We start from the raw sequence: 27634 nt of genomic DNA, 5'->3' as shown, positions 1-27634 counted from the left end.
AACCAGGGCCACCACAGTGTCACTGAACTGAACACGAGACGAGAAAAGGGCAGATCAAACATGAAATGGTTCCGAAGGAAGAAATCAGTAGCCTGTGAAGTGTAATTCCATTGCGGAGATAAACATTACGTGCCGCGAACGATTTCGGTTTCGATGTGGAATTCGAACCCAACGGAACCCTCGGGACATTGGGGACGGAGGACTTTTAGTTCGACCACCATTTCATTTCGAACCTTTTTTCCGCTTTCTTGGGTTGGAGAGGCCCCACTGTTATTAATATATTTTCCCATTGCTGAATCAAAGAGGAATAAATGCGACAATTCGAAGCATTCACAAGTTAAGACCGAAGACAACATAGCCACTTTGGTTGTTGCAAGAGAAAGAGAGTTGAACCCCAAATGAAAGGAAAAGGATCAAATTTCGTCTTCTTTATTGGGTATATGTAAGGAGGACATCGCGGGTGTTGGGTATTAATGAAGTGCGAACAAGATTGATTTATGCAAGAATACCGGGTTCTAATGCAGTCTTTTATATTGAATATTTGTACACGAAAACATGGTTCCACTTGCGAAAACCAATTTTCAGGCTTTTAATGTGTAAGTTATAAGAAATGTAATAAATGGTCGAGAATTCAGCCAATAAAAGGCATTTTCGTACCACAAGAAATGTCTTTACCGAATTCTTTATTGTTCTATACCAACATGAATCATTCGATCGTTCCGTATTCCTTTGCGTTTTAAGAAATCAAAATCCAAAAATGTATGTCACGTATTTTCTACTGCATATACCCTTGTCAAAGTTTTGTGATCTCTTAACGGTTGTTGAATTATGTATATATGCAGACCTCGAATTCGGTTTCGATTATGACGAAACAAGAGAGAAACATCTTTGATCAAGACCCATTAAGGAAAGTAATAGCTTTTATTAATTTCATACAACATTCGGTGGACAATCGTACATGTTTATGCATTTATCTTCCGACACCGAAATCACACTGCTACTGTCAGGGCTGTACCGTACGCCCCAAACCTGGTCCGCATGTTCCATGAAGGTGTGAAAACATTGCCGTTCAGCGACATTCCAGATTTTAACCGTTTTATCGCTCGAAGAGGAAGCGAATTTTTTCCCATCGCCCGAGAAGGACACCGATAACACCCACGATGCGTGCCCGGACAGGGTGCCCACTACATCGGAATGTGCTACATCGTACAACTTCATGTGGCCATCGTCCGAAGCCGTCAGCAGCATTTGAGAATCAGGGGAGAAGCACAAACTGCGCACCGACATGGCATGTCCTTCGAGCGTTTGTGCCACCTTACCGGCAGCCACATCGAAAATGTTAATGATACCATCAATGGCCCCACTGGCAATGTACTTTCCATCGGGGCTCTAAAAAAAGCAATTTTTGTGGTTTAAAAAAGCAGTATGTTGTGTGGTGATTCCCCGATGCCCGATACATACGTATGCGATGCTAAGCGTAAATTTTCCGTTCTGTGGATCCAGCACCTGTTCCACCTTGCCCGTTTCCACACTGTAGAGAGAAATTTTTCCCTCGTGCGAACCCGATATGATGTACTTATCGCACGGTGAAAATGCCACGGTCCACAGATCGACCGGACCGAGCGATATTTGGTTCATCAGCTGTCCTGTTTCCGCTTTCCATATGCACAGGCTCGAATCGAGCGAACTGCTAGCAATGACTGCAACAAAAGAAAACTCATTTACCCACTTTCGCCCAAGGAATCACTCAATCGTACACTTACCTTCGCCACTAGTACTCACGTCCACCGAAACGACGCCTAGCGAGTGTCCAGTGAAGGTGTTCCGAAGTTTAAATCTACTCCGATCGGGCATCACGTCCCAAATCTTAACCGTATCATCCACTCCGCCGGTAACGATAAAATCCCTGTACTCCTCGCTAGCAGCGTCCTTTTTGCTTGCGGTAGTAGAATCGCGTGAGTTGTCATCGTGCTCTTCATCGGCCCCTTCCGAGCGTACCTTTATGCGGCCCCAAGCACAGGACCAAATGCTTTCCTCGTGTGCCGCTTCCTCCTTGTGCAGTAGAGAGTACTAAAATTGGATATTTGCAGTGGTTTTAGTGAAAAACTAATCGATTTTAAACCAACGAAAGTTTAGCGTACCATGTTTTTTTTTGTTTGCTTTTTTCTGTTGTACGTTATTTCTGATTGTTGTGACAACTGCCCAGTGAAAAAATTAAAGCCTTTTCCGGGCAGCAAAAACAAACCGGTCTATTGAACTGTCAAAATCCCAGGTTTCATCGGCACCGCATATGACAGGTGCGGTGTATTTACGCAATCTGCTGATATTAAACAGAAAATTATAGGCTCAGCAATCCTCACTAAAGATGGGTAAAGCAATGTCTGTTGTCGGACGGCAGGTGCAACGTTTTAATGTAGAAAATCGGGCCCAAAAAGTGATATCGCAAGCAAAACCCAAACCGGCACCAAAGTACGAATCCAATCTGCGTGATCTGGAGCGTGTGCTGAAAGGTAAACATACCAAAGGGGATGCCAACCTTCGATGCTGGTTAGCGCACTAACTAAACACAATTGCATACCTTGCAGAGCACCCAGAAATTGTGGAAGAACAGAGCCGTAAGAATGTGCAGTTGGATGAAAACTTGCGCCAAGTGTACGTTACCTCAAAAGATGTCGCGGTATGAAGCAAAAATTTCAGAACGAAACGGCACATCTCCGAAACGATGTCACAATAGCACACGGTGCTCTGTCGTTCCTTTTTTTTTGCAGATTGATCCAAAAGCTGCACAAACACAGGATCCAGATAAACCTCTGCCGATAAATCGCTCCACAGTGGAAGAGTACGAGTTTGGTCATCTCGAACCGCGCACAGTAACGAAGGGTCGCTGCACATTACGGCAAGCGGTACAATTCATTGCAAACCATCAAACCGATCCACAACAGTGGACCGCAGCAAAGATAGCAGAGTACTACAGCATGAAGGAAACGCTAGTCAAAAATATACTCAACCACTTTAAATCGTTTGAGGTGCATTTACCGGACAAAAACCTTGAACGGCGCCGAGTACTAACACGAGCAACAACGGAAGCTCCGAAGCAGATTGAGTAGAAAATAGAATCGGTCCAACAACAAAACAAAAAAGGCTTAACATCAAAGACTTCTCCCAATGCTCCTCGTGCTCCGAAAACGTGTGAATCTACACAGTTGGACGTTAGTGTAGTTTTACCTTATTAAAAATATAGACATTTATTGAAATTTATCACAGAATACATATTTTTGGTATGACGAAAATTATGGCTCAATGTAGTAAAGAAGTAATAGTAGTAGCTAAGAAGATGAAGAGACACAATGAACAAAAAAAAAACGAACGTGTTACAAACGATATAAATTAACTCTATAATGATATGGGAATGTGTTGTTAGGGGGGAAAAGGAAGAAACCGTAAAATAGCTGCTGCTGGTAGTGGCTGCTAGAAATGATTTATGACGCCCTATCTTCCCCCTTTAATACAATTCCTCCCGTTACACCCGATTCCTTTTCCCCCCATACATACAGTGATATGCCCTTTCCTGAAATGCTTTTAGTAGATCGCATTTCTGATACTGTACACTCTCGTCCACCCTTCGCTCCTTCGACTCGTCGTCCTTAATCTCATCAGCGATAGATTTGTGTTGTATGTAACCTGTTATGCCTGATAAAAGGAACCTATATTGTATGAAATCTTACACAACTAGAGCATTATTCCGCCACAAACACGCGTGTATGGCTGTTTGCTTTTTCCTATCTTCTAAATTATTGTATTATGTATTACTTAATTACTACTCTGGAAGGAAGAAAAATCTCTGATTCAAATGAGCTCCGGTTGATGTGTGGAGTCTGTTAAAAATGTATCCCTCAAACATCTGTTCGGTCTTCATGTTCTCTAAATTCTTGTATGACTGCGTAGTTCCTTTGTTTTTTTTCTTTTTGGTGTGCGATTGTGTGTGTTCAACACGACTACGCTATCTAATTTCGCATGAGGCATTTGTACGCTACAAATATCGCGCCTTCCAGTATTATGAACTCCTTTCATTCATCATTATATCGCTTACAATTTCTAATTCTCCATATATTGTTTGGCATGATTATAATATTATCGCTGCCCCTCTTCTGTGCGTTTCTTAGCAATCGCTACGCATCAACCTATTCTCCTTATCGATTATCCTCCTCCCATCTTCACGCAATAACTTTAACTTAAGATTAAGATCTCTTCGTACATACCACTGGCGTATTATTATGGAACGCTCTCATTCTCGATAAGGAACGTAGGGTTAGGAGGAAGTTTGCACTCTAGGGTACGTTAGCAAACACACAAGCATATATCTACTTAAATTCACACCATCCCGCCACCATGGTAAAGTTCTCTTTGGCGTTCTCAAAGCCTGCCCGTCTGCGGCTCAAAGCCTACTGCAATATCGGTCGTTGTCGGTCGATGTTTTGGATGATTTGGTATGCGGTTGGTGGTTAGTTGGGGGTTGTTAGTAAGGTGAAGGAGGTTTGTTGGAACGGAAAAAGAGAGAACAGAGAGTAAGAGAGAAACAGAGAAGAGAAGAGAGAGAGAGAGAGAGTTACGCATGATGTAAATGTGTGGAAGGTTTTGCTATCAGTAGATGTGCTGAAATGCTATCCTTTTTTTTTTTTTGGGATACCGAGGACTCTGGGAGATGATGGGTCAGCATTTGGCTTTGGAAGATCCAGAAGGACCAGACAGAGATCTACTCTACACAAAAAATCCAACAAGCACATTGATATCAACACCAGCTACGCTCTAGATTCGACATGCTTGCACCAACCGCAGCGAACGACCTCAACGGTGGTGCTCTACTGACGGAGTGACTATTGGAGGAGGGTGCGATTAAAAAGGAAGTTGAAGGGCAGATAGGATCAGATAGGAACAGAGACAGAGAAGAAAAATAAGAAGAAGAAGATGATGTGGTTGGTGCTGGTTGGGTTCAGTGGTTGCTTTCGTTTTAGATCAAAGGCGGATCATCGGAATCATTACCTAGCACCACGTCTTCGTAAGCGGGCCGCCGCCGGTGGCGATTTCGGTGCGCTGCGAACCGTTGTCGCAGTCGGGACCAGAGCGCGGCACGCTTGGCCAGAACAGCACTGCCCACCAGTATCACTACGAAGGCGAGCGGTATCAGTACGCCACCGAGGATGTGATGCGCTTCGACAGGTTCCCGCAGTGGCAGCTGTCCCATGTTACCAACCTCTCCATTCGTTGCTTCGCTCGGTGCTTTGTTGCTATCGCTGCTCGTTCCTCCGTGCAGGGAGGTTGCTTTGGCGCCAGTCTCATCTGGCATACAGTACGTGGTGATGTAGGCAACATTGGTACTCGGAACTGGTGTAGGGGACAGACTGCTGGTAGTGTTCTTCCCGTGATAGGTGGGATTCAGCTTGTAGCCGAACAGACAAACACATTGACCCTTATCACATGATGCATTTGGAGGGCACTGGTCGAGCACATCCTCCCGGCAGGCAACTGTTGGAAAACAAATCAAAGCAAACAAAACCCGAAAAAAAAACGATAAAGACCAAGATTTCCAGCTGAATGCGAACGATAACATGTCACGAGGTGCGCTCGTCTGGAGTGATGCTTACTATTGGTGCTGCTACTGTTTCTCACACTACTGTTGCTGTTGGTGGCATTGTTCGGTGCATTCCGGGCACTGACCTGGGCACTGTCCCGTGGGTTACCTCCGATGGACATCCGAAGATGTATTGCGAATACGTACAGCACAAGCAGGTACAGTCGACGATCCGGATACATGACTTCTTTTCCTTTGGACCGCTCTCTATCCGACGCCTTCGCCACCACCAACTTCTGCTTCACTGCTGCTGCAACACTCTCCCCTACAACCACACGACGCGACGCACTTGCTACGTTTTGTTTATGAAACGGTTTTGGTGTTCCTGCTTTTAAGGCAAACCAAAAAGCTTTAGATTCAACAACACATAAGCGCCCACTGTACGATAGAGAATGCGAAAATGATGTTTTTGGTCTTAAGGAAAGAAAACACTCGGCAGCATGCGACTTAGTTTTAGGATATTTTCGTTATCATTATCGTCTGTATGTGAAAGAAGAAAGAGTCCACCGTCGTTTTTCTTTTTGACTGAAAGGGCTATTCCCAGTGAGCAAATATCTTCAACAAAACTTTGACAGCAACGTCAGCGAAGGACCTTATCGGACGCGTTGAATTTTTTTTATAGGGAATGTAATTTAAAACATGTTTGGACAATAATTCGCTATGAAATATACAATCATTTCAACGTTAGCTGTAATATTGTTGAAGAAAAGATGAAGATTCAAATACTCACAAATAAATGAAATTGTCAATTAAAGCTTGCATTTGACTGTCAAATTTAACATTTTTCGATCATAATTATCTATACGGTTGCATCGTAATATAGCTTATTTTATAAAGAAATAGGAGAAGCATAATTTATATATGCTTTGGCACAAATTTCCCTTGTTGCAGCGAAAGATTCCACAAACGACGCCCATCACGCCTCAGAATAGGCAACAGCTTAGCCAACAGTGAAGTACCCAACCCGAACCTATCAACCGAATAGCATACGGCACACACACACACCCAAACAGCGCAAGGGAATGCTGCGTACACTCGGGGCCAAGCGACGGGAAACTCGAAAACTAGCGCATAGCCCGTGTGTGTTGTTCGTGTGTTTGCGAGACAAGAGGTCGTGTCGAGTGTGCTGTGCTGCGAAGCTACGAGAAAAAAAGGGAATAGGGAAGCATTGATTGGCAAAATGTTGTCAATCGGCAGATTCCGGCACGGTTAAGCAAGTGAAAAACGGGACAAATGTAAGTGTACGCGTTCGGCACCATCCGCAAAAATCCTGGCGTCGCCAAAGCACTCCAAAGGGTCGCACCCCCCGTGTGTGTGTCGGTAATAGATTCGTCGGACGGTGTGTGACGAAGGAAGTGACGACGGCCAACGCCAACAAGTTCTTCTTTCATACAGGGCGAGCGAATGTGTGTGTGTACGTGTGCGAAAAGTGGTGAAATTTTGGATTTTTCTCTTCCAAAAGGAAGCTTTTTCCTGCAAATCTTGGATCCTCCACGGCAGCAAAGGAAGACACTCCACACACCCGTTCCGGTTACACATCTGTGTGCAGCTGTGGAAGTAAATCTGAAATCCATGTCGCATTTGCACGTACGGCGGCGAGTGTGCCATTTCGTGAAAGAATCGTTCCCTTTTCGGTACATCCGTCATGGCAAGCCGATTTACTTCCGTCGTCGGTGGCGTGAATGCGAAGCCTTTCCCCGTGTGGGAAGATTTTTAGTTGCGTGATGTTTTTTTTTCCCATTGCGGGCTTGCCAGTTAGTCTGTGCACAAGTGAGTTTGTGTGTGTATATGCGTGCTTGTGTTTGCGAGCGGTTATGTGTGTGCGTACGAGGTTTGTGTCCGTATGTGTGTGTTGTTGGCCCGGTGTTTCCGTGCCCTCAGAAATCTCTGAAGAAAAATGATGAATCGAGTGTGTAGTGTATTTGAAAATTTGCGAAATTTCACTCCTAAGCGGTTCTAAGCGATTCCGTCCATCGCTATGACGAAGAAATTGGTCCAAGACGAAATGTTTCTTCGATCTGTTAGTTGTGATGTGTTGGCAATCTTTCCGGATACCAATCTAATCGTGCTGGAGAAATGGCTCCACTGTTTTTCCATCTGTACAACACTCCTGTAGCGAAGGAGGAGAATGCTCCGTTTAGTGTTTATCTCCACAGCGGTGTATTGTGGCTGACGAAACAACCCCTAAAAGTACAAAACAAAGCAACCATTGGGTAAAATGAGAGCGAGAAATAGAGTGAAATTTCGCCTCATCAAGATGTGGGTGGTGGGGTAATTCCCATAAAACAAAAACATCATGTCCATCCGGTCGTCGTTGTGCCTCCCGAAAAATCGCCGGAGACCTGACACCAGTTGGCCTATCACTTCGAGGTTGTGTGATGTTGTCGCTTCGTTGGAAAGTAATCCAACAGAGCGATGACACTGCTGTGCGTACGACGGACATCAATGAATGGCCATCATTTTACTTTATTCTTTCTAGCTTAGTCACTGCTGGTGGATTTGTAGTAAAATGCATCTCCAATGTTCCATACTGTTGCCTGTTTATCTGTTGAAAGAGCGTCCGAGGTTGCCTTGCATAAGGTGAGAAAAATGTCTTTGGTGCGAATTATTACGTACAAACAGACCATTGAATTGAAGTTGCTAGGAACTCCCGGAACGAGAATAGAATATCTCCGAAGAAAGAGTTAAAGTTAAATAAATCTGATCTCTTTCGTTCGTTTCTCTTGGTTACTAGGCCATAGATAATTGGGGAACTACGATTAGAGATCACACAAGCACATCTCAGTGATGATGGCTATCCGGTGTTTTATTTAAGTTAAGCACAACGTGCTGTATAACATTGGACACACTCGCAACAACAGAACAACATTGTGTGCAAATTGCCTTCGCTCGCATTACGCCCTTCGCCCAAGCTCTTCTTCCTGTCAGTCGTGCTTTGTCGTGCTTTTTTCGCACAGTGCGTGCGTGCGAAAGGTGATGTTCGTTAGCAGGAGGGAACAGAGCATTGGGCAGAGCGCTCGCCCCAAACGTACTGACATTAAATGGAGCACACAGTTGCAACGCACACGCACACAAACATACCAGAGCACGAGCCCACCTCCTCCCCCCAACATTATGCGTTGGTTGTTGACTCAAAGAAACGGGGGTTGGGTGGTTTGTGGGTGTCCTAAGAAAGCAGTCAGCTCCCTCCACACACACATACGACCGCATTCAATATTTTGTTATGTGTAGTGCGAGCTCTCTGCGCCCTTGCAAAATACGTCGCGACGGTAGAAGTTAGAGGGTTGGTTCCGTTTGTGGCAGACTACGTAATACCCCGGAATATCTACAGAACGTAATATTTTGCACGACGGAAAGGGTATGTGTGTGTTTGTTTCCATTTTTAAAAACTCCACAAGAATATCCTTTTTTTATGGACGAGTCTAGAAAGCCTAGAACTCTGGTCGAAAACAGTGCTCAGCACAACAAACCCGTCGAAAACGCACGCAAAAGCGAAACGCATCGAGAGACATTACTGGTTTGACAAGGTTGTGTGTGACTTTGAGCCTACTACAACTGATTCGATGCGTAATCGAAATGTAAATATTTATTTCGAACGATTAGATCATTTCTGCCGACTGTCAAAAAAAACGTCGAACCACGCGCTCGTTCGACTCCGTATGTGTGTGCATCTTTGCCACTCTGGCACAATTTTGGTGGATGCTTTGGGCCCCCGGACAATGATCATAGGGAATTTGTGATGATGAGCAATGTGCGAAAACAGTTTGTCTAAACGGCAAAGGTGAGAGTCATGGGTGACACTCGGCCGAGGTGTCGTAATTATCAACACACTCAATTGCAACTGGCCATATCTCAACATCCCGCAGAACAGTACAGAGTAATGAAGAGGATGTTCAGTTTTGTTTTTATGTTGTACCAAGACAATGTTTAGGTGGCCCCTCGTGTCATCAACCCCCGCTCGAGTGTAATGTAAAGTTTATGGCCGAATGGTGGAACGAACCATAGGTTAAATGTTTTTTTTGTGTGTGTGTTTTGGTCACCTTGATTGCTGTTTAATTGGTGATGCAATGTCCATCACACATTTTGTTTCACCCTGCCTTAATTAAGCACTACGGAAACGGAACTCAACAGTCGCATGATACATGATACACATGATACTCTTTCTGTATGAAGTTTTTAAAATACGGGGATGACCTGATATGCAAAATAGTTATATCAGTGCAGTCTTTCTTTCCTATACTGATGTGTTGAGTTTGCGATAGAATCGCCGATTCATTCTAGAGATTGTATAATAGGATATAACGTTGGCATGCCATTGGTGGTAAATGGTTGAAAATTTAGAGTGGGATCTCTGCCAAAAACTGATGCCACATCAAGTGTCTAGTCTAAGCCCTCCCAACTAGGTTACTGGTTTAAGCTCTGAAAAGGTATGCATGGAGCTGGCTTGTACTTGAGAATTGTGCTTTAGGTTTGCTGTCAGCATTTTTTCCCATATCTAAATACCTAAGCTCAGTTTTATCCAAACGTAAAAGGGCGGCTTTCAAAGTAGAACCTGTCTTCGGGCTTAGAGGCTTCTAGCTTTATGTATCCAAGTACCAAGGGGTCGTTGAATTGGTTGAAGAAATATCTTAGCTCTACGACACATTGGAATTCAAATTAGCAAACTAAACCGAGCCAAACCCAATATTAGAGATTCCTTACGAAATGTTAACATTCTTCACGAGGAATGTTAACACGATAGATTCTCCGCAGCAGCCTTCAAGTTCTCCAGTTTCCCTGCAAATAAATCATAGTTAATTGATCAATTTTTTTTTATTAGCTGCGCATTTTGCGCACAATATTTAGCGGTAATAATTTCAAACCAACCAACATCCATAATCTCTTCAACAGTAACCGCCTCTGTTTATCTCTACGTTTAAGAAAAGTGAACAAAATTCGTGTTGATGCCCTTCGGTTGGATCGAAAAATGCCGCGCAGTGTTATTAGCAGAGAAGCATCGATCGTGTAAGTCCGGGACGAATTGTTCCAAAAGAAATTTTTGTTTTGCCAGTGCAGAAGAAAAAAAAAGGCGAGAAAGTGAGAGTTGAGTGCGAAACGAGCTGATGACAAGCTTCCCTGGTAGTGATTTGCAGGAAAGCTACAACAATATAATAAATATACCGACGAATTCACCGAGTGTGTGCACATAAAATAGCGCTGAAGAAGTGTTTTCCCCGCGCGCGTGTGTGATTGTTGTGTGTGTTCCAAATGAATGACAGCCGAACCGCGGCATCAGCAGAGGTTGAAGGCATGCAAATCCATCGATGCATTCATTAGCGAGACGAAAACGAAGGAAAAAGTAAACAACTGGTGGACAGGTGAAAAATTTTTTGAGCAAAATTATTACCAAGTGATCAATTCTCGTCTGTAGCTCGCACAGACGCGGTCAAATTAAAACTCCGAAAACGTGGTAGCTGGAATTTGGTTGGAATTAACGAGGTGGTGCGATAGGGCGAGAGGTATTACCGACGATCGTGTGGAGGCGGAACTTCCAACAATCAATCACAAACAAAGAAGAAAGTTGCTCTAAATACATTGGCCACAAGTGTGGAGGAGCAGGCCGCCCGGTTACAAAAGGATCTCGAGTGAGGACAACCAACGGCAAGGACACACCAGCACCGACAAGATGGCGTACCAAAAGCCCGTCGACATCGACGGATACGTCACGCAGATGGCTAAGGCGGACATGCGCGTGAAGGCCCAGCTGGCCGAAGATCTGGTGCTGTATCTGAGCGATTCGGAGAACTCGATCGAATGCACCGACCTCGGCCTGCTCATCGATGGGCTGATTCCGTGGATGACCGGAAGTCACCATAAGGTAGGTTGCTTTATTATCAAACGTCTGTCTCTTTCTGTTTCCTCGCACTGCTCCTCCTCCTCCTTCTCTACTTGGGATAAATGTCCAAACACACACACACACACACACACACACACACACACACACACACACAACTCCCTCCATCTGGTTGGTAGTGAATGGCACGACAGTTCGATCCAAATCGGGTTCGATCCGTTCTCCGCGTTGTGATCGTTTGTGGAGGTTTCTCTACAGCCCCAAATCGCAACGAAAACACCGCGAGGTAGTAGCACCAGTATAGGTGCTGCTGCTGTTGGTGGTTTGACAAAGAAAAATGAGAAACATTTTAATGAACTGCGCGCCTTTTACGTGTCGAACCGGCCGTGTCCGTGGTGAGGTGAAGTTAGTCTGATGACGATTATGGCCACGCGGCGATGACGCCAAAATAAAAGGCGAAACACGATACGACGAACAGACACCGCGGTTTTGTCCCTGGAGCTCAGCTTCGTGCCTAGTATCTCTATCTCTCTTGCGAGTTTGTGGTGACGCTTAGAGGGAGCTCCTTCATATTGAACTTTTTCCAACGGGGTAGGAATGAGAAGGGGCCAGGAAGAGCGAAGTAGCTGCGACAGGTAAGAACCTTGTCTGGTAATGGTGTTTGTGTCTGTGCGTGTGCAGGTCATGCGGGGGCCACTTTCCGCTTGGAACCACCTGCCCACACATCCACTTTCCGCCAACATCACCCCGAGCACCCGCTATTTGGCACTATGGCGTCATATGGCAATGGGGAGATTCTTGATGTTTCGAATAGACTTGACACATGGAGATGGGACTTTACGACACCTGTACAAAAGATTTTAACCTTTTCTTTAACCTTTGAGCTTTAACATATGTCCTCGCTGCGCAGCGCGTGCCACGAACGACGAATCTCCCATACGAACCCGCACACATCGTCCAATTGCAAGGAGAAGGATTAATAAACCTGCAAAAAGATGTCCAGCTGGTGTACGAATGAAATTGCAATAAGATATTCTCCAAGATGCATATAATGAAGTCTTTCGGCGGATATCACTTACGTCAGCTGAGGTCAGATCCAGCAACGTATCGAATTGTATGACCGGGTCGTCGGGGTGGGGGATTAACTGCATTCCCTGGGCTATTTACCTCTGGGTCCAGCATGCGGTGACGTTATGCAAACATGTTCTTTTCTACCACGCCCGCTTGCAACGAACTGCAATCACTTACACGTACCTTCGCTGGACAGCGATATTAATTTTTACCACGTTTTTATAATGCTCCATTTGTAGTGGGTGTGTGTGTGCCCGTTGGTCATCTTCGTGAACTATGTGCTACTAAACACAAAGCTTACTGCGATAGTTGCTAAGTTCAATACATATGCCATGCTGATGCGTCAAGCAACTAGAGCATTTAACGAATCTAGTAGTCTTGCTAGATTAAAAAAAAACTCCAGCACTGTAGTTATATTTGTTACCTCGTTTAAACGCTTTTGCGTCGTACTTTCTCAAGTTTTTCTCGTTGAAATTTTAATAATTGTGAGTATTGCTGCTGTGGAGGAAGTAATGCATGCTAGTCGTTTTGTTTCTTGGTGGCAATGTGCTTTACGCTGCCTTTTGTCATTGTAGGCCCGTCGGGAGTCGACGAGTCAATCTTCGTCGATCGCCGTGTTACTTACTTAATCGAATTAGTTTTTTTTAAGTGATCTGATTTCTGTCCTCGGTTTGTGTGGGCGCACAAAGAAGACAATGTGAGATTCACTTGGCTTGGCAATGTGTCAGAAGAAGTGATGTTTTGCTAACGTGGCATACTACTAATTTCTTCAAAGTTAGATAACAAACCCCTCGTAAGGTTAGGGGACCCCGGAGTGCTTGCGGTAACGATGAAGAACCGTATATGATTCGTCACTATATTCGCCCAGACATTCCGGAGGTCCAATTTCGTGTGTCGTGTTTGGATAACGTCCTTGATAAGTTATCTAGAATACAACAGGCCCGACATTGTTGTACACGATAACAGCGTGGGATGGTTTGCGTGATTGCGTTAGGTTTGCAAGTGGACATAACATGATCGGGGTTTGCGGTCCCTCTGCCTTCGTTTTATAGGTGGTGATGTTCAGGTTTGTTTTTGTTTTGAATGCTACAGGCAAGCGAATCAGAATTGATCATTACTGCCTCGTTGACATGTTTGCGATTGGCTTTGATCCGGTAAAGGAACTGGTGCGCCTGTGTTTGGCGCCAGAACTAGAACATTTGATAGTTTCGATAATCAAGAACATATATGCTCCATAACACATTCGTCAGCTTTAGATCACGATAGAATCAGAATCACAACAAAAGATATTTTGAACCCATGGGGAGTGTCGTTCTCGTCTTTCTCGGTGGAACAGCAACCTAAAAAACCATTTCGTCACGTATGAACGAAGCCCAACCCCCAGCTCAAGCCGCAAGAAAGATCGAAGATCGCTTTGGTTTTGTCTGTTGCAGCAGAGCGATGGTCGCGGGTCATCGATCACATATCATTGCGAGCGCATCGGTGACAAGAGGACTGAGTCGTCTCTCCTCACCCTTGGACATTGCGCGATTTTATGGTTTATGATATTTTGCACCACTTCATACAGGGCAGAAGATCATACTGCTTTTTTATAAATCAAACCAAATGAACCAGAAGCAGAGGAAGAGGTTTTTGTGTGCTTTGCTATTTCAGAGAGTCGGCTGATGAATTCACCCAAGTCCACCCGACCGACCGACCGACGGACCCAAATGCAGTGTGGTGCAATTTTGTGCGCACGAGGTTTACTGCCGGCCCACTCCGAATTGGTTCAATTGAACGAAATGGTGGTCGGTTGTTTCTTTTAAATTCAAGCCCTCCCTCGACGCAATGTGACTTATTTAAGCGGTCTTCTTCATTACTTCTCCTTTCTCTCTCTCTCTCTCTCTCTCTCTCTCTCTCTCTCTCGGCATCCTCCATGACTTCAAATTCGGAGTGATGATGCGCACTGAAGACAGTGGGTACTTTCGCTGAAAGTACAAAATTTTCGGTAGTCGAGAGAGGTGAACAAATGGCTGTCACTCCGGTGTCCGGTTGGTGGTGATGATGATGCGCCTTGCTCTTCTAAATTGTCCGTAATAACCTTTTTGCGTGGTTTGGCTCAACCTGGATATGCATCCATAAAGTGAACAATTTCTGGGGTGAAAATGAGGGAAAGTTTTAATCATAGATCAAGGCTAATTCAGCGAAGAATTACTCCTCTTTTCCGCAATCATTTAATGGCATAGGCCGAGTATAGTTCGCTGATTGATACAGAAATCTGGACCGTGTAGCCCTCTAGTGATTATCAGTTAAGCTAGATTGATAAGGACTAACCTAACCGGATCATGATGATGTTTTTGTTATCTAAAACACGCTAACCTTCGGAGTAGTGTTACGGATACGTACCACTGCTTTATCTTTATTAACATGACAGGGTGATAAATGAGGTTCATGTTCTGAGATAGTTGATCTTCATTGGAAATAGGGTGTAGAAATTCCCCTTTTCATTCCGTACTTAATTGAGCCCATTAAGGGGGGCAAATGAACGAGAAAAACCCTAGAATTCATTCAAATCAAGGGATCTTCTGGAGCCTTCTTGCATTCCACATGACGTTGACGAGCTTTAATTTTTATTTATTCAATATTGATAATCGTGACCGCCTTTCCTCTCTCTCTTTCTATCAATTACAGATTGCACAGCGCGCACTAGAAGCGTTTACAGAGCTGATCGTGCGCCTGGGACAGGACTTTAACGCATACACCTCCACCATCCTGCCGCATGTGATTGACCGGCTCGGCGACAGTCGCGATACGGTGCGGGAGAAGGCACAGCTGCTCCTGCACAAGCTGATGGAGTGCCGGGTCGTAGTTCCGCAGACGCTGCTCGACAAGCTGAGCATCTGCTTCAAGCACAAGAATTCCAAGGTGCGTGAAGAGTTTCTGCAGACGATCGTTAGCACGCTCAACGAGTACGGCACACAGTCACTGTCGGTGAAGACGTACATCCAGCCGATTGTTAGCCTCCTCGGTGACCCTGCGCCGACAGTGCGTGATGCCGCCATCCAGACGTTGGTCGAGATATACAAGCATGTCGGCGAAAAGTTGCGCGCGGATCTGAAGAAGCGCGACGTACCGCCGACGAAGGCTGCCATACTCGAGCAGAAATTTGACGAGACGCGAAACGATGGTTTGCTGCTGCCGTCCGCACTGCAGGCAGCCACTGGCGTCGGTGGCGCTGGTGGACACGACGAGCTGGACCGGTCCGCGGTCGTCGAGCGGCCGACGCGGTTAGTGAAGCGCACACCTTCGGCCACACCACGGAAGCCGCTTTTCGAGACGCAGGCGGCCGGCTCGGGTGATCTGCTGCTAGCAGCGGGCGCTGTGTCGCACGAGGTGTTCGAGGCCTCGTTCGAGAACGTGCCACAGCTGACAATCTTTTCCCAGCGCGATATGGACGACCACGTGAAGTCGATCAACACGCTGATCGGCGACAAGAGCGTGGACTGGGAGAAGCGGGTGGAAGCGCTGAAAAAGATCCGCTCGCTGCTGATGATCAATGTGCAGGGTTCGCCGGCATTCGCACAGCAGCTGAAGGACCTTTCGATCGCGTTCCTCGACATCCTGAAGGAGCTGCGATCGCAGGTGATCCGCGAAGCGTGCATTACGCTCGCGTACATGAGCAAAGTTTTGCGTAGCCGGTTGGATCAGTTCACCATATACATACTGCAGGAGCTGATCAACCTTATCCAGAACTCAGCCAAAGTAATCTCGTCGGCGGGCACGGTTGCGTTGAAGTATGTGATACGCTACACACACGCACCAAAGATCATACCGATCTTGACGCAGAATCTCATGCTCTCGAAATCGAAAGATATCCGCAGTACGCTTTGTGAGATGCTCAGCCTGTTGTTTGACGAGTGGCCAACGAAGGCACTGGAAAAGCATAGCAGCTTGTTGCGTGAAGCACTCCGTAAGGGGATGACCGATGCGGACAATGATGCTCGGCGTTACAGTCGATGGTAATAGACATCTAAAAAATACCAAAAAAAAAATTCCTAACATTCGTCCATCTTCCCTTTTTTGCAGTGCATTCTGGAGCTTTCGGCGTCATTTCCCCGATCTGGCAGACAACCTGTACGGTTCGTTGGACATTTCTACCCAGCGCACGCTCGAGCGTGAGCGAGACAATCTCGGAACAAACGGTACCAACTCTATGAGTGTTAGTCTACGTGGCAGCAACAGTAGCTTGAATTCTGTCTCTGGTGGGGTGATAAGTATGTGTTAAATGTTATTTCTAATTATCCATTATCAAACACCTCGATTCCAACGATCCTTCCGCAAAGGAAAAAAAACCTTCGCTCCCACACACTACTGTTTCAGCCCATCCCATGGACACAGCTCTCTCACCCCTCGTCTCCGGTCACTCACTCGGTCCCTAATGCAATACATTTGTTGGTGTAGTAAGATTTGCGCAAATTCACGCCACGACTCGTTCACCTCGTTGTGTAAGAATTGCGGATTTCGTTTGTGTTGCCATTTAGTTTGCATTCGATTGCATAGCTTGGTCAATTGGGTTTTGAATCGCGTTCACACTTTCTCCAGAACAAAAATCATTCCCGCACCTTTACCACCCACTGCTGCCCAAAAACACCCGGATACGAAAGGATTAACCCCGATGCTCCTCACCGGTGTTACCAGTTCATTTAATAAGCAAACAATTCATCTCTCTCGTTTTTGTTTTCTTTCACATATGAATCTACCCCATGATGCAACCACTTGTTCTTCACATCATCGCAAATGGCACATATCACGATCGCGATCGCAAATCATTGTTTCGCTACAAAACGAACAAAAATCCCTCATTCTAATGCCTGCCCTCTCCCCCATAAAGAACGAAGACAATCGTCCGGGTTGCGAAGTCCCGCGACCGCACAACCGCCAGGTAATTCAAGCAGCAGCAGGTTCACACCGTTCAAAACTGCACTTAGAATACGATATGATAATCCGTCAGAGTGCGGTACTATCATGCTTTGTAAAAACCTGTTAATTTTCTCCTGTAGTTTCCTGAAGTTGGCTTCCTTCCGTCTCACTGCAAAAGCGAAATTCAAGTGCTCAAAAAAAGTCACGTTCGCTCTATCAAAGCTAGTCTACTTTTTGCACCATTTCGTATTTATGTTCTCGACAAACAAGGCCTTTTTTCTATCAGTTCATGATTAATAACCTTCTACCGCAGTTAGAGATTTCATTTCACAGTCGACATTCGTATTCTTATTTCTGCTGTAAATAAATTTCCTTTCTCTTTGTTACCGGTTGTTAGTTTATTAAACAAATATTGCTCTGTATTTATATCTTTTTATGTATTTTTTGCTGCTTGCACAACTAATTATAATATCGTTTTCCCGCCTAGAGAACATGCACACAACAGTTTCGTGTACCCGACATTTTACTATTACCATTCAAAAATGTATTGTAACGGCATTTGTCTTTTTCTCTTTCACGCTGTCACTATCTTCTCGCGCCTTCACTGGTTTTGATCTATTCTCATCTTTCCGTCTTTCCATCTCTGTGCAACTGTGCGCTCTCTAAAACCATTGCAACAAACGAATCGACCCTTCAAAATTGCTACTACAAACTCCACAAAACAACAACTCGAAATTGGCCAACACACAGTAAGCGCCACGAGCGTCAGTACGGAAAATCTTACCACAGTCCCAGGATCTTCCTCATCTTCGTCGGCCGGCTCGACACGGCTGCATCGGGCACCCTCGCTCCCAAGAACGTTCAATCGCAACCGGAGTGGCATTCCCGTGGCGACGACGACTGCCCGGGACGCGAACGCTGCTGCGAACCAACAGACGGCGCAACAGTCGCAACAGCCGCCACCATTGGCTACCCGAGGTTGTACCAAGTTGAAACGATCGAGTGACGTTCATATTGTTGATCTTTATGGTCTGCTTCCTTTGTGGTCCTAATTTTGTCGAAGATTTTGGTTTCTTTTTTTTGCGTTTTCTGTTAGAATTGTTGTACAGGAAGAGAAAATTACGACGAACTTTACACATCGTTTGTGTTGTACGTCTTTATGATTTGGTTGTGTATTAAAAAAAAATTTCTGTGTTTTGACCTTTATTTTTTCCATGCGTCGATCTTTTGTTGTCAAATTGTGGCGTTTTGTAATACTATTCTACATCCTACTTTCCTCATCAGTTACTAACATCCGCTTTCTTTTCCCTCTCCGGTGATTATGTTTCTTCATTTCTTTTTTATGATCATGATATATGTGTGTGTGTTTCTATGTTTATATCTCGTGTGCGTGTCTCTTGCGCTGCCGCATGGTCTTTTGGAATGGGTTTAGAGTGGACACTTGATCATTAGCACACTACTCAACGCTGCTCATCTTCTTTTCTTTCAATCCTGCCATTGTGTGCCATTGTGTGATCGTGCTGCTGTTGATGCTGACCGCGCCCACCCGCCCGCCGCTCACAACTAATTTCTTCGCTCACACACACACAACCATCCGACATAAATCACATCACAACAGCTGGAGCTGCCGGTGGCTTCAGGAGTGTGTCCGCCGTCGATACGGCCGCTGCCCAGCGTGCCCGAGCCAGAGCACAATACTCTACCCTGGCTAGGTTGAAAGTGACTTCCGGAACGGCATCTCTGCGTAAGTGCAAACTGCTGCGAATTGCGTTTTCTGCTTTGACAAACAAAATCTAAGTTTTGTTTTCAGATAGTTACACAGATGCTTTTCAGTTTAGATTTGATATTTACCCTCAACTTGCTTCCCCATCGAGACTAACCTTGCCGTTTTTATTTCGCATTTATACTACCAACCTGTTTTCCTTGACTCTTCGGACGCTGATCTGACCTGATCGGAACATCAACTGACTGCATGCGAATGGTGTGTGTGTGTGTGATTTATTGACGTGGAAACTAATATCTGAAACTTCTGGCCAACTCTATATCTCCTTTGGCCACGATATGGTATGATGGTATGGTTGCATTAACTAGAGGGACATTATGCGCAACAAGGTAAGTTAGTTTGCTAGAGAGAAGAGCTGGAGAGGAGAAGCAAGTAGTGATAGATGCAGGAACAAACTCACATTTTTTACATATGTACATCGAATTAAAAAATTGAACTGGCACAGCATTAAACTGGCAATAGAGTTTTGGTTTTGTTTTTTTTTTTTGCATGTATTTCTGCATGGCTGCTGCTAGACTAAAACATAGGTTTTATTGTTTTTCAAATTTACACTCATTACAGTTAAAAGTGTCATGTTTCGGTGGTGGCGAAAAGGTCCACAAATTACCCAACTCAACTTCAGTTATCACTTGTGTATTGGCGGTGTTTTTTTTTTGTCAAAATTGGTCTGTACAATGTTTAAGAAATTAATGATCACAACATTGTGTAGTGGAACGGTGATTTATGTTTCTATTCCATCTAATACTTTCGTTCCATCGTCTCCCGGGCTCATAGCAAAGATTTTCGTTTCAAAATTAAGTTTTCTGCCATTCCTGTGGCTTCATTGGATTATTTCTATTTGCAAGCCTGGTTTATTAAGATCTAGTTTGACTTATGAGGTCTCAATCAGCGAGATATGACAAAACTCCTCTCTATCGCCGCCATAAACAGAAGATGTGAAAGGGCCTGTTTTCCTTTCGCAGATCACACTCTTGATTGGTATGCTTACCACCGAAAAAAACATTAACATTCAGCACTTTCCGACACATTGTTTTATCTTTCCCTCTTTCCCTTCTTCACAAACAGTACGATTTTCACCCGCTCATAACACTTATGTGTGCCTATTTGTTTCTCGTTGTTTGTTTATTTCTTCAGCACGTGCTAAAAAGACACCGTCATCGGCATCTTCTAGCTCATACTCCGCCAGCAACAACACGACCACGCCACAGCAACCTCCTACACCGGAGCGCAAGATCCGATCGAGGGCAGGAGTGTCACAGTCACAGCGTAATTATCACCTCACTACAATAACAGCAACAAAAACCTTCTCCTTTTACCTACCCTCCCTTACCGAGGTCGTCTTTTCTACATTATCCTATTATGCGCAAATATGCCGCTGTCGGGTGGTGGAACGTTTCGTAAAATTAGCATCAACCACTTCCCCATCAAAAAAAAAAGAAACTTCATTTCATGAGGAGGCCTTTGTTGTGCTCTTGAACAAACCTCATTTGTAATTTATCTATTTCTTTCCTTTAAAAACCATTTACAGCAACATCCAGAAGTACGTCACCATCGAATAAGTTGCGTGACATGTATAGCGGTGTAACGTCCATCTATCGACAAACAGGGACGGTGCCGAAAAAGACACAATCAGGCATTCCGCGCTCGTTGGCAAATTCTCGCGAAACTAGCCCGACTCGAACTCACACACAGTTCGGTTCGTTGCGTCGTCCGGCGTACGGAACCGGCAGCCCTCGGAGACCACCGCTAAATCCTGGTCGGCCAGTGTTGGCGCAGAAAATTTTGCAACAAAGTCGTGAAGCAGAGAATGCTCTGGCGGATGCCTTATCGCCGGGTGACGAACATGATATGCCTTGTGCCGACTTTGCTCGGTTGGCGTTGCATCGGAAAATTTCGCGTGATGAATCGGACGAAAGTGAAGCATCTTCGGTGTGTTCCGAGCGAAGTTACGATAGCTATCGACGGGGCAATGATGTAAGTATATAGCATTGCTTCTTGGACATGGACAACTGGGCTTAAACTTAACTCTCTCTTCCACCAGTCATTCTCGTGGAATGGGTCGCGAACACGGCTAGATAGTTCACGACAAATGATCGAAGATATCGAAACGATCATCCAGTTTTGTGCCTCATCGCATTGGTCCGAGCGCAAGGATGGGTTGATCAACTTGACGCAATACCTCAGCGAGGGCAAGCTGCTGACGCCCCAGCAACTCCAGTGTGTGCTAGACCTGTTCCGCAAGATGTTCATGGATCCGCACATCAAGGTGTACGCCCTGTTTCTGGACACGGTCAACGAACTGATCCTGTCGCATTCGGCCGATCTGCAGGACTGGCTGTTCATACTACTGACGCGGTTGTTTAACAAGCTCGGAACGGACCTGCTCGGTTCTATGCATGGCAAGATCTGGAAAACGCTACAGCTGATCTACGAGTACTTCCCTGCAGATCTGCAGCTCCAATGTGTCTTTCGGTATGTGTATTCGGTTTCGATTGTTTGTCCGATTTTTCTAACAATCTTCTCTTCTCTTCCATTACAGAATATTAGTTGACAATGCGCAAACGCCGAACGTGAAGACACGCCAGGCAACGCTGAAATTTCTTTCCCAGCTAGCTGGAAACTACTGTACGGCGTCCCAGTTCGTGGTGCATCCGCAGAACCAGCAGGTGGTTAATCACGCGATCCAGAAGATCATTCAGACGTCACTCGATCAGAAAAGTATCGAACTAAAGTCGCAAGCACGCATGTGCATCGTAGCCCTTTACAACTGCAATCCATCACAGGTAAGAAGAAACGGGTGAAGCAAGGAGATCAGTAGTAACATAATGTATTCTCACCCATTTCCAGATGACAATGATACTAGCCAATCTTCCAAAACAGTATCAAGACACGGCGAAAGTCTACATTCAACAGAACATGAGAAGAAGCAATTCAGGTATGATGGGGTCTGCAGTGTAGGAACGACCTAACATAATTAGCTGTGGTAGAGTTTCATCTCCAATGAAGTTAACTGATCATTGAACGCAATTTTTTATATCGTTCAATGTCACTATTTGAACAAAACCCACACTTCCACACTTTTCACACTTTCCAATTTTATTCCTGCTAGCCAATTCTAGTGCTAGAACGTTCCCTCTATCACTCTCAATAGCAGAGATTAAATTGATGAACTTATTTGTTTCTTTTCTGTATCATCCTCTCGCTCTTTCCCTTTCTGTGCGAGCGCACCCTTGTTTTGCTTTCTATAGGAAACGATAGTCCATCATCTCCACTGTCGTCTTCGAGCCCCAAACCATTGCTTAGTCCTCAGCAGGGGCCGTATAGTTTACAGAACATCGCTAGTAAGTTACTCTTGTAGTTCTCACCCCACCAACCCCTTCCACCGTCCTACCCAATCTCGTTTGTTGTGTTTATTTCCCGTTACCGTTGTATGTTTATCTCCCGAGAATGGGCTAGGGGCTTTCCATAACTCGACTAATCGTTTTCTCGTGCATCCTTGACCCGTCAGGCCCGCGCTCACGACAAGCATCCGTGGAGGCAACGGCGGAATCGATGAACACGGAGGAAGTGTACAAGAATCTGCGCAAAACGACAGCGGAAATACAAAACTACAGCTTCGAGAGCAAGCTGGACCGTGATACGAACAGCAAGGATTCCGGCATTAGCCAAATGGGCGAAACGCACATGATGCAATCGATGACCGTGCTGGACGGTGTGGTTGGCCATGGTGGTGGTGTGTACGGAATGGCATCGAACGGAATTAACGGCCATATAGTTGGAGGCATCGGAGGGTAAGCATTGACTAGCGAGTAGAAGAGAGAGAGAGAGAGAGAGTGGCACATTAAAGTGTCTTATTTGAATCTCACTCCTCAACAGCCTGGAGAAGGATGATTCATGTAATGGATCAAAGACACAGTCCGCGACAACTACCGAATCGAACACGCCGGAAAACACCGTGCGGCTGGACAGTATGGATTTGGCTCACAAGACGATAGCACAACAGCAACAGATGCACCAACAGTCCAGTCGCCTCAATTACAGCTTTGCCGAGAACGGTGAACTAGTGCTGGACAGTAAGTGACGACAAGTAGAATCTGCACATGATTAAGTCCAATTTATCAACAATTTTCTGCTGATTTTGTTTTGCAGAAGGTGTGAAGGAGAACGATGTGATTAAAGCTGCGATTGTCCTAACACTCCAGTCCGCACCGGAAACAACCAAACAGGTGCTAGAGAATCTGCAAGTTTGCATCAAGCATGGGTCCTGTGAGCTGCCCATTAAGAATTTCAAGTAAGCTCTTAGCTAGCTATGGATGTGTGCCGTTCGAAGGAATCGTGATACAGGAAAATGTTAATCTATTTCTATTTCTATATCTATCTACTTTATCTTCCCCTCCAGAGCAATCATGAAAATGTTACTGCATTTGATGGAATCGCAGAATAACGATGTGCTTATAGCCTCGCTGCACACTCTTGGCCGTATCGTACGTAGCACGGAGATGAAGGCTTGTTGGAGCAATTTTCTCGAGCTAATTCTATTGAAGATAATAGACTGTTACAAAATTAGCAAAGAGGTATTGTTTTGCGAATGCTTTTTTTATAAAAGTTTATTCCAGGATAAATATTTAAATTTATTTCCTTTATAAAGGTGTCACGAGAAATTGACATTATAGTGTTGAAAATAGCGGGCGTGCTACCGCTGGACATTTCCGTCAACATACTGAATCCGGTGATTGCAACCGGCGAGTTCCCGGCGAATCTGTGTGCGCTGAAAATACTTACCGAGCTGACGCAGAAGCAGGGCACGGATCTGACCGATAATCACCTAGATTGTATAATGCCAAATGTAGCTAGGGTAAGTGTCCTTCACGATGTATCGAATTACCCGAAAAAAAACACAATGCTTATATTCTGTTCTGTATCTCGTATATCTGTATCAAATCCTCTCTAGCTCGCCGATGATAGTCAATCGATGGTACGGAAAGCGGCCGTGTTCTGTATCGTGAAGCTCTATATTGTGATGGGCGAAGAGAAAGTGAAACCAAAATTCTCCTTATTGAACGCGAGTAAGATAAGGTAAGTAACCCGGCGGACAACGGAAAAAAGGATTAGGGGCGTTTAATTTATTTATCCCTTTTCTGCCTTTGCAGATTATTAAATGTGTATATTGCGAAGTCGATGGGAAGTGGCAGTAGTAGCAGTAGTAAGGGCGGATCGTCAACGACAGCCATGTCATGATCCAAAAACGCCAAGTGATTATTATTCAAAGGACGCAAATTTGCTAAGCTGCTCTGTAAATTTCGTAGAAGCATCTCCGTAATACAAGAGTAACGCTCTATTTATAATCCTTCTACACCTAATCTACACTACCTTTACCCCCGTGAGCGCGCCCAAACACACACTGCAAGAACACTTTCCTATTGTGTGCGCTTTATCTTGCTCTCCCGGAAAATAGGAACGTAACTACATCCCCCCATTGAGTTTGTGTTAGCAGAGTAACAAAGAAGGAACCTTTCTCTTCAAGATACAGCAACGGAATAATGAATTTCTCATTCATCTATGTAATAGTATGATCCAATCTATTTTACAAATTGCTGAGATTGTTTGGATCCCACAACAGTTTGAGGGTTACCGGACAATAGGAAACCCTTATACAAGAGTTAGAAGGGACAAAAGGGGCTAGAGAAGGTAATAGAAGAAAGTGACGATACGTTTATTATGTGTGTGTGTGTGTGCGTGTATGTATGTGTACAGTGTTAGTGCGTATGTGTGTGCGTCATATACTCCCTAGCTTTCCCTTGTCCGGTTGTGCTATCTAGGTAAAACACTCTGACTCTACTGAAGCTGTGAATTGATGAAAAGCCCCCCTCCATAGCATTCCTTTCTTTGGGCGGTGAATGGTTTTCTGTTTAACACGAGGAGCACAGGATGGTAACAGGAACACAGGTCCTTCTATTTCCTTTCCTTTCTGTTATTGAAGCTAGCATAACCACCTTAACCCAGCAAACGATCGTGGATGGATTTACATGGAAAGTGCAGTTTTGCTGCCCTATTTGCCCCCATTGGTACAAGCTACTGCTGCGCTCAGTTTTAGTTAAATTGACTGGCGTGCGAGTCGTGTGTGTTTGTGTGTGTATGTGTGAAGCGGAAACAAATGGTCAAAAAGATGAGTCTGATGGTCGGTTTTTGTTTGATATTTATGTGCTAAAGTTTTGCCTAATAATAGGACACGATAAAGCAGCAATGACAGCTTGAATTGGATTGCTTTTCATGTGTTGTGGAGGGTTCGCCTTCGCTAAAAATGCAGAAAAATCGAAGCACGAACCATACTCGTGCAAACTTGCTTTATAATAACGCTACAGTTTTATTGTAAATTTGAATATGGTCATGAACATGAATTGATTGACATTGTATTGTAAGGAAAATGATGATCGGTTTTCATATTTTTCCAACCTGATATTGAATTAAACGATTTGAAACGACTTCCAGGCGTTAGTTTAAATGGCCATCGAAAGACTATATGCCCCGATTGATCATATTTATATATAGGCTAAATGACGAACGGATTTACTTGCAGGCCAACTTTTGGTTATGTACGTCTAACCTAATATAGATAAATTCATGTTTCGGAACGTAAAACAAAAAGTAAACTTTAGAAACAACAAAACACAATCTCCCTCACGATTTGATATCATTCCAGATGTGCTTTTGAGCGGATGATGACGATGATGAAAATGAATGCAACAAGCGCTTTTGCAGAACAAGAGTAATCAATAATTGAAATGTGTAATAAAGCTTTCCGCTATACTTGCACACATACATTGCTTTGGTCTCGAGCGGCTTTCCGCGGGAAGGTGGCGGATGTTGGAGCGAAAATGGGCTTCGCGTCCCATATAACAAAACTTTAAATTGAATCGGATATGACACAACACAACATCTGCATTGAACCGAATAGAACAAATAATGCTTAAGAGATAAGCAAGTAAATAATTATGTTATATTTTCTGATAATGGTATGTAGAAGGAAAGAGGAGAAGTAGCAAAAGAAAAAGTAAACATTACAAGAGAGAGAGAGAGAGAAAGACTACCTCTACTCGGGATGTCTAGTCGCGTAAACGTTAAGGGCCTGGCATATAATAATACATAGTAAGAGAGAGAGAGAGAGAGTTTGCTCCTTTGTTCTTCGCACCGGTCGAAATGGTTAATGTAAAAAGATAACAATTAAAACACATGTATACACACACACTCACGCATATGCACACCCGTACACTCGAACAACAACATTCAGAAAGTGAAGAGTAAATGAGAGCAAAAAACGAACCATCGTTTACCCAAAAGGATAAACGCAAAACGTGAGAAAGTGAGCAAAAAGCGAAAGGAAGCGAAAAAGTAATCGAAAGGAAAGGATAAAAGTCCACGGACAAAGTTAAACCATAATCGATTAAACCCCCTTTACTAATAAAGAGAAGAAAAGACGAAATGTTAATAGAAAAAAATGAGTGCTGCATGGGTTAAGAAGGTTTTCTTTTCTTTTTTTGTTTTATTGTTTCTTTCGTGTTTACATGTGTTTTGTAACTGTATTTGTTTCGTTTCATTTTCATCATTTGAGAATAGTTTATATGTACGAATAATATTAATCAATCCACCTCCATTATCTTGAAGTTGTTTTTCGTTCTAGTCCTCAAAATCATTCTGCTGCTTTATCGTTCGTGTGTGCTCTTATTATGTATGGTAAGTGTATTTTTATTTTCTTTGCTTTATTATTTGCTTCATTTGTTTTGCTATTCTCTTCTGTTCTGTTCCAATGGAGTCGTTTGATTTATATATTTTTGAAATTATCTTTCTGTTCATATATTTTTAAGCATACATAACATTAATTTCTTTTTCCCGTTTATCGCTCCAATTGTTATCGCGTTACTTTTGAAGTTGGACATACTGTTAATTTTCATTTAAAAAAAGTGCATTAAAGATAAGATCAAGTATAAAGTACGCTTAATCCCAAATGCTTTTTGCGCGCAAATCACTCTTCACACGCAATCGCAGGTTTAGTTCTCGCGCCAGAGAAGCTTTTCAAACGTTAATTGACAGTCTCGAAAGTGTTAAATCATTTCTTTTCGATTGCTTAACGTTTGCTAAAAGAAAATAGTGAGAATGAGAGGTTAAAATACTTGGTAAACAAACAAAAAAAATGCCTAAATGTTCTATTAATATGTGTAAAATTTTTGCGTCGATCCGCCGCTCCGTTTATATCAACTCGATTGATCCAGCTAGTTCATTCCGATTTCTCGTGCATTTATGACCCTTGCTCTATTATGGTAGGCTTTAACTGTTGCCTCGAACAACCTTTTCTTCAGCAGACCGATTGTTACTCAATTAGTTTAGACAGTTTGGCGTTTGTATTTGAAGCGAACCAAAAAAT

The 27634-nt window shown here is 44.1% G+C and overlaps 4 protein-coding genes across 4 annotated transcripts in view; 2 read left to right on the top strand and 2 right to left on the bottom strand.

Annotated features, from left to right (window-relative positions):
- Nucleotides 1-919: 919 nt before the first annotated feature.
- LOC126561202 (WD repeat-containing protein 61) overlaps nt 920-27634 on the bottom strand; it is a gene marked incomplete at its 5' end in the record, with an annotated part of 144319 nt that continues 117604 nt past the window's right edge. Inside the window, 3 exons of the mRNA XM_050217148.1 lie at nt 920-1389; nt 1462-1700; nt 1764-2070. Of these exons, the coding sequence (XP_050073105.1) occupies nt 931-1389; nt 1462-1700; nt 1764-2070 (1005 nt within the window). The remainder of the gene's footprint in view (nt 1390-1461; nt 1701-1763; nt 2071-27634) is intronic.
- On the top strand, nt 2289-3134 carry LOC126563073 (protein NDUFAF4 homolog). Its single transcript, XM_050219683.1, has 3 exons — nt 2289-2510; nt 2586-2677; nt 2769-3134. Exons 1-3 carry the CDS (start codon nt 2366-2368, stop codon nt 3105-3107), a joined length of 576 nt encoding a protein of 191 aa, XP_050075640.1. The 5' UTR covers nt 2289-2365; the 3' UTR covers nt 3108-3134.
- Nucleotides 4358-5851, bottom strand: LOC126562951 (uncharacterized). The gene is made up of 3 exons (XM_050219557.1): nt 5643-5851; nt 5041-5523; nt 4358-4445 (listed from the first exon to the last, which is right to left on the bottom strand). Exons 1-3 carry the CDS (start codon nt 5809-5811, stop codon nt 4414-4416), a joined length of 684 nt encoding a protein of 227 aa, XP_050075514.1. The 5' UTR covers nt 5812-5851; the 3' UTR covers nt 4358-4413.
- LOC126563501 (CLIP-associating protein) lies at nt 11257-24545 on the top strand. The gene is made up of 20 exons (XM_050220146.1): nt 11257-11486; nt 15204-16531; nt 16599-16786; nt 17404-17454; nt 18183-18410; nt 19051-19176; nt 19524-19544; nt 20350-20481; nt 20744-21189; nt 21257-21687; nt 21755-21998; nt 22063-22150; nt 22464-22556; nt 22724-23006; nt 23092-23288; nt 23365-23506; nt 23615-23789; nt 23864-24070; nt 24167-24291; nt 24366-24545. Exons 1-20 carry the CDS (start codon nt 11295-11297, stop codon nt 24451-24453), a joined length of 4785 nt encoding a protein of 1594 aa, XP_050076103.1. The 5' UTR covers nt 11257-11294; the 3' UTR covers nt 24454-24545.

The sequence above is a fragment of the Anopheles maculipalpis genome, chromosome 3RL, assembly GCF_943734695.1.
Source record: "Anopheles maculipalpis chromosome 3RL, idAnoMacuDA_375_x, whole genome shotgun sequence".
Lineage (NCBI taxonomy): Eukaryota > Metazoa > Arthropoda > Insecta > Diptera > Culicidae > Anopheles > Anopheles maculipalpis.
Note: the sequence above shows the minus strand (reverse complement) of the source record. Positions and strands in the feature narration are given on the sequence as shown.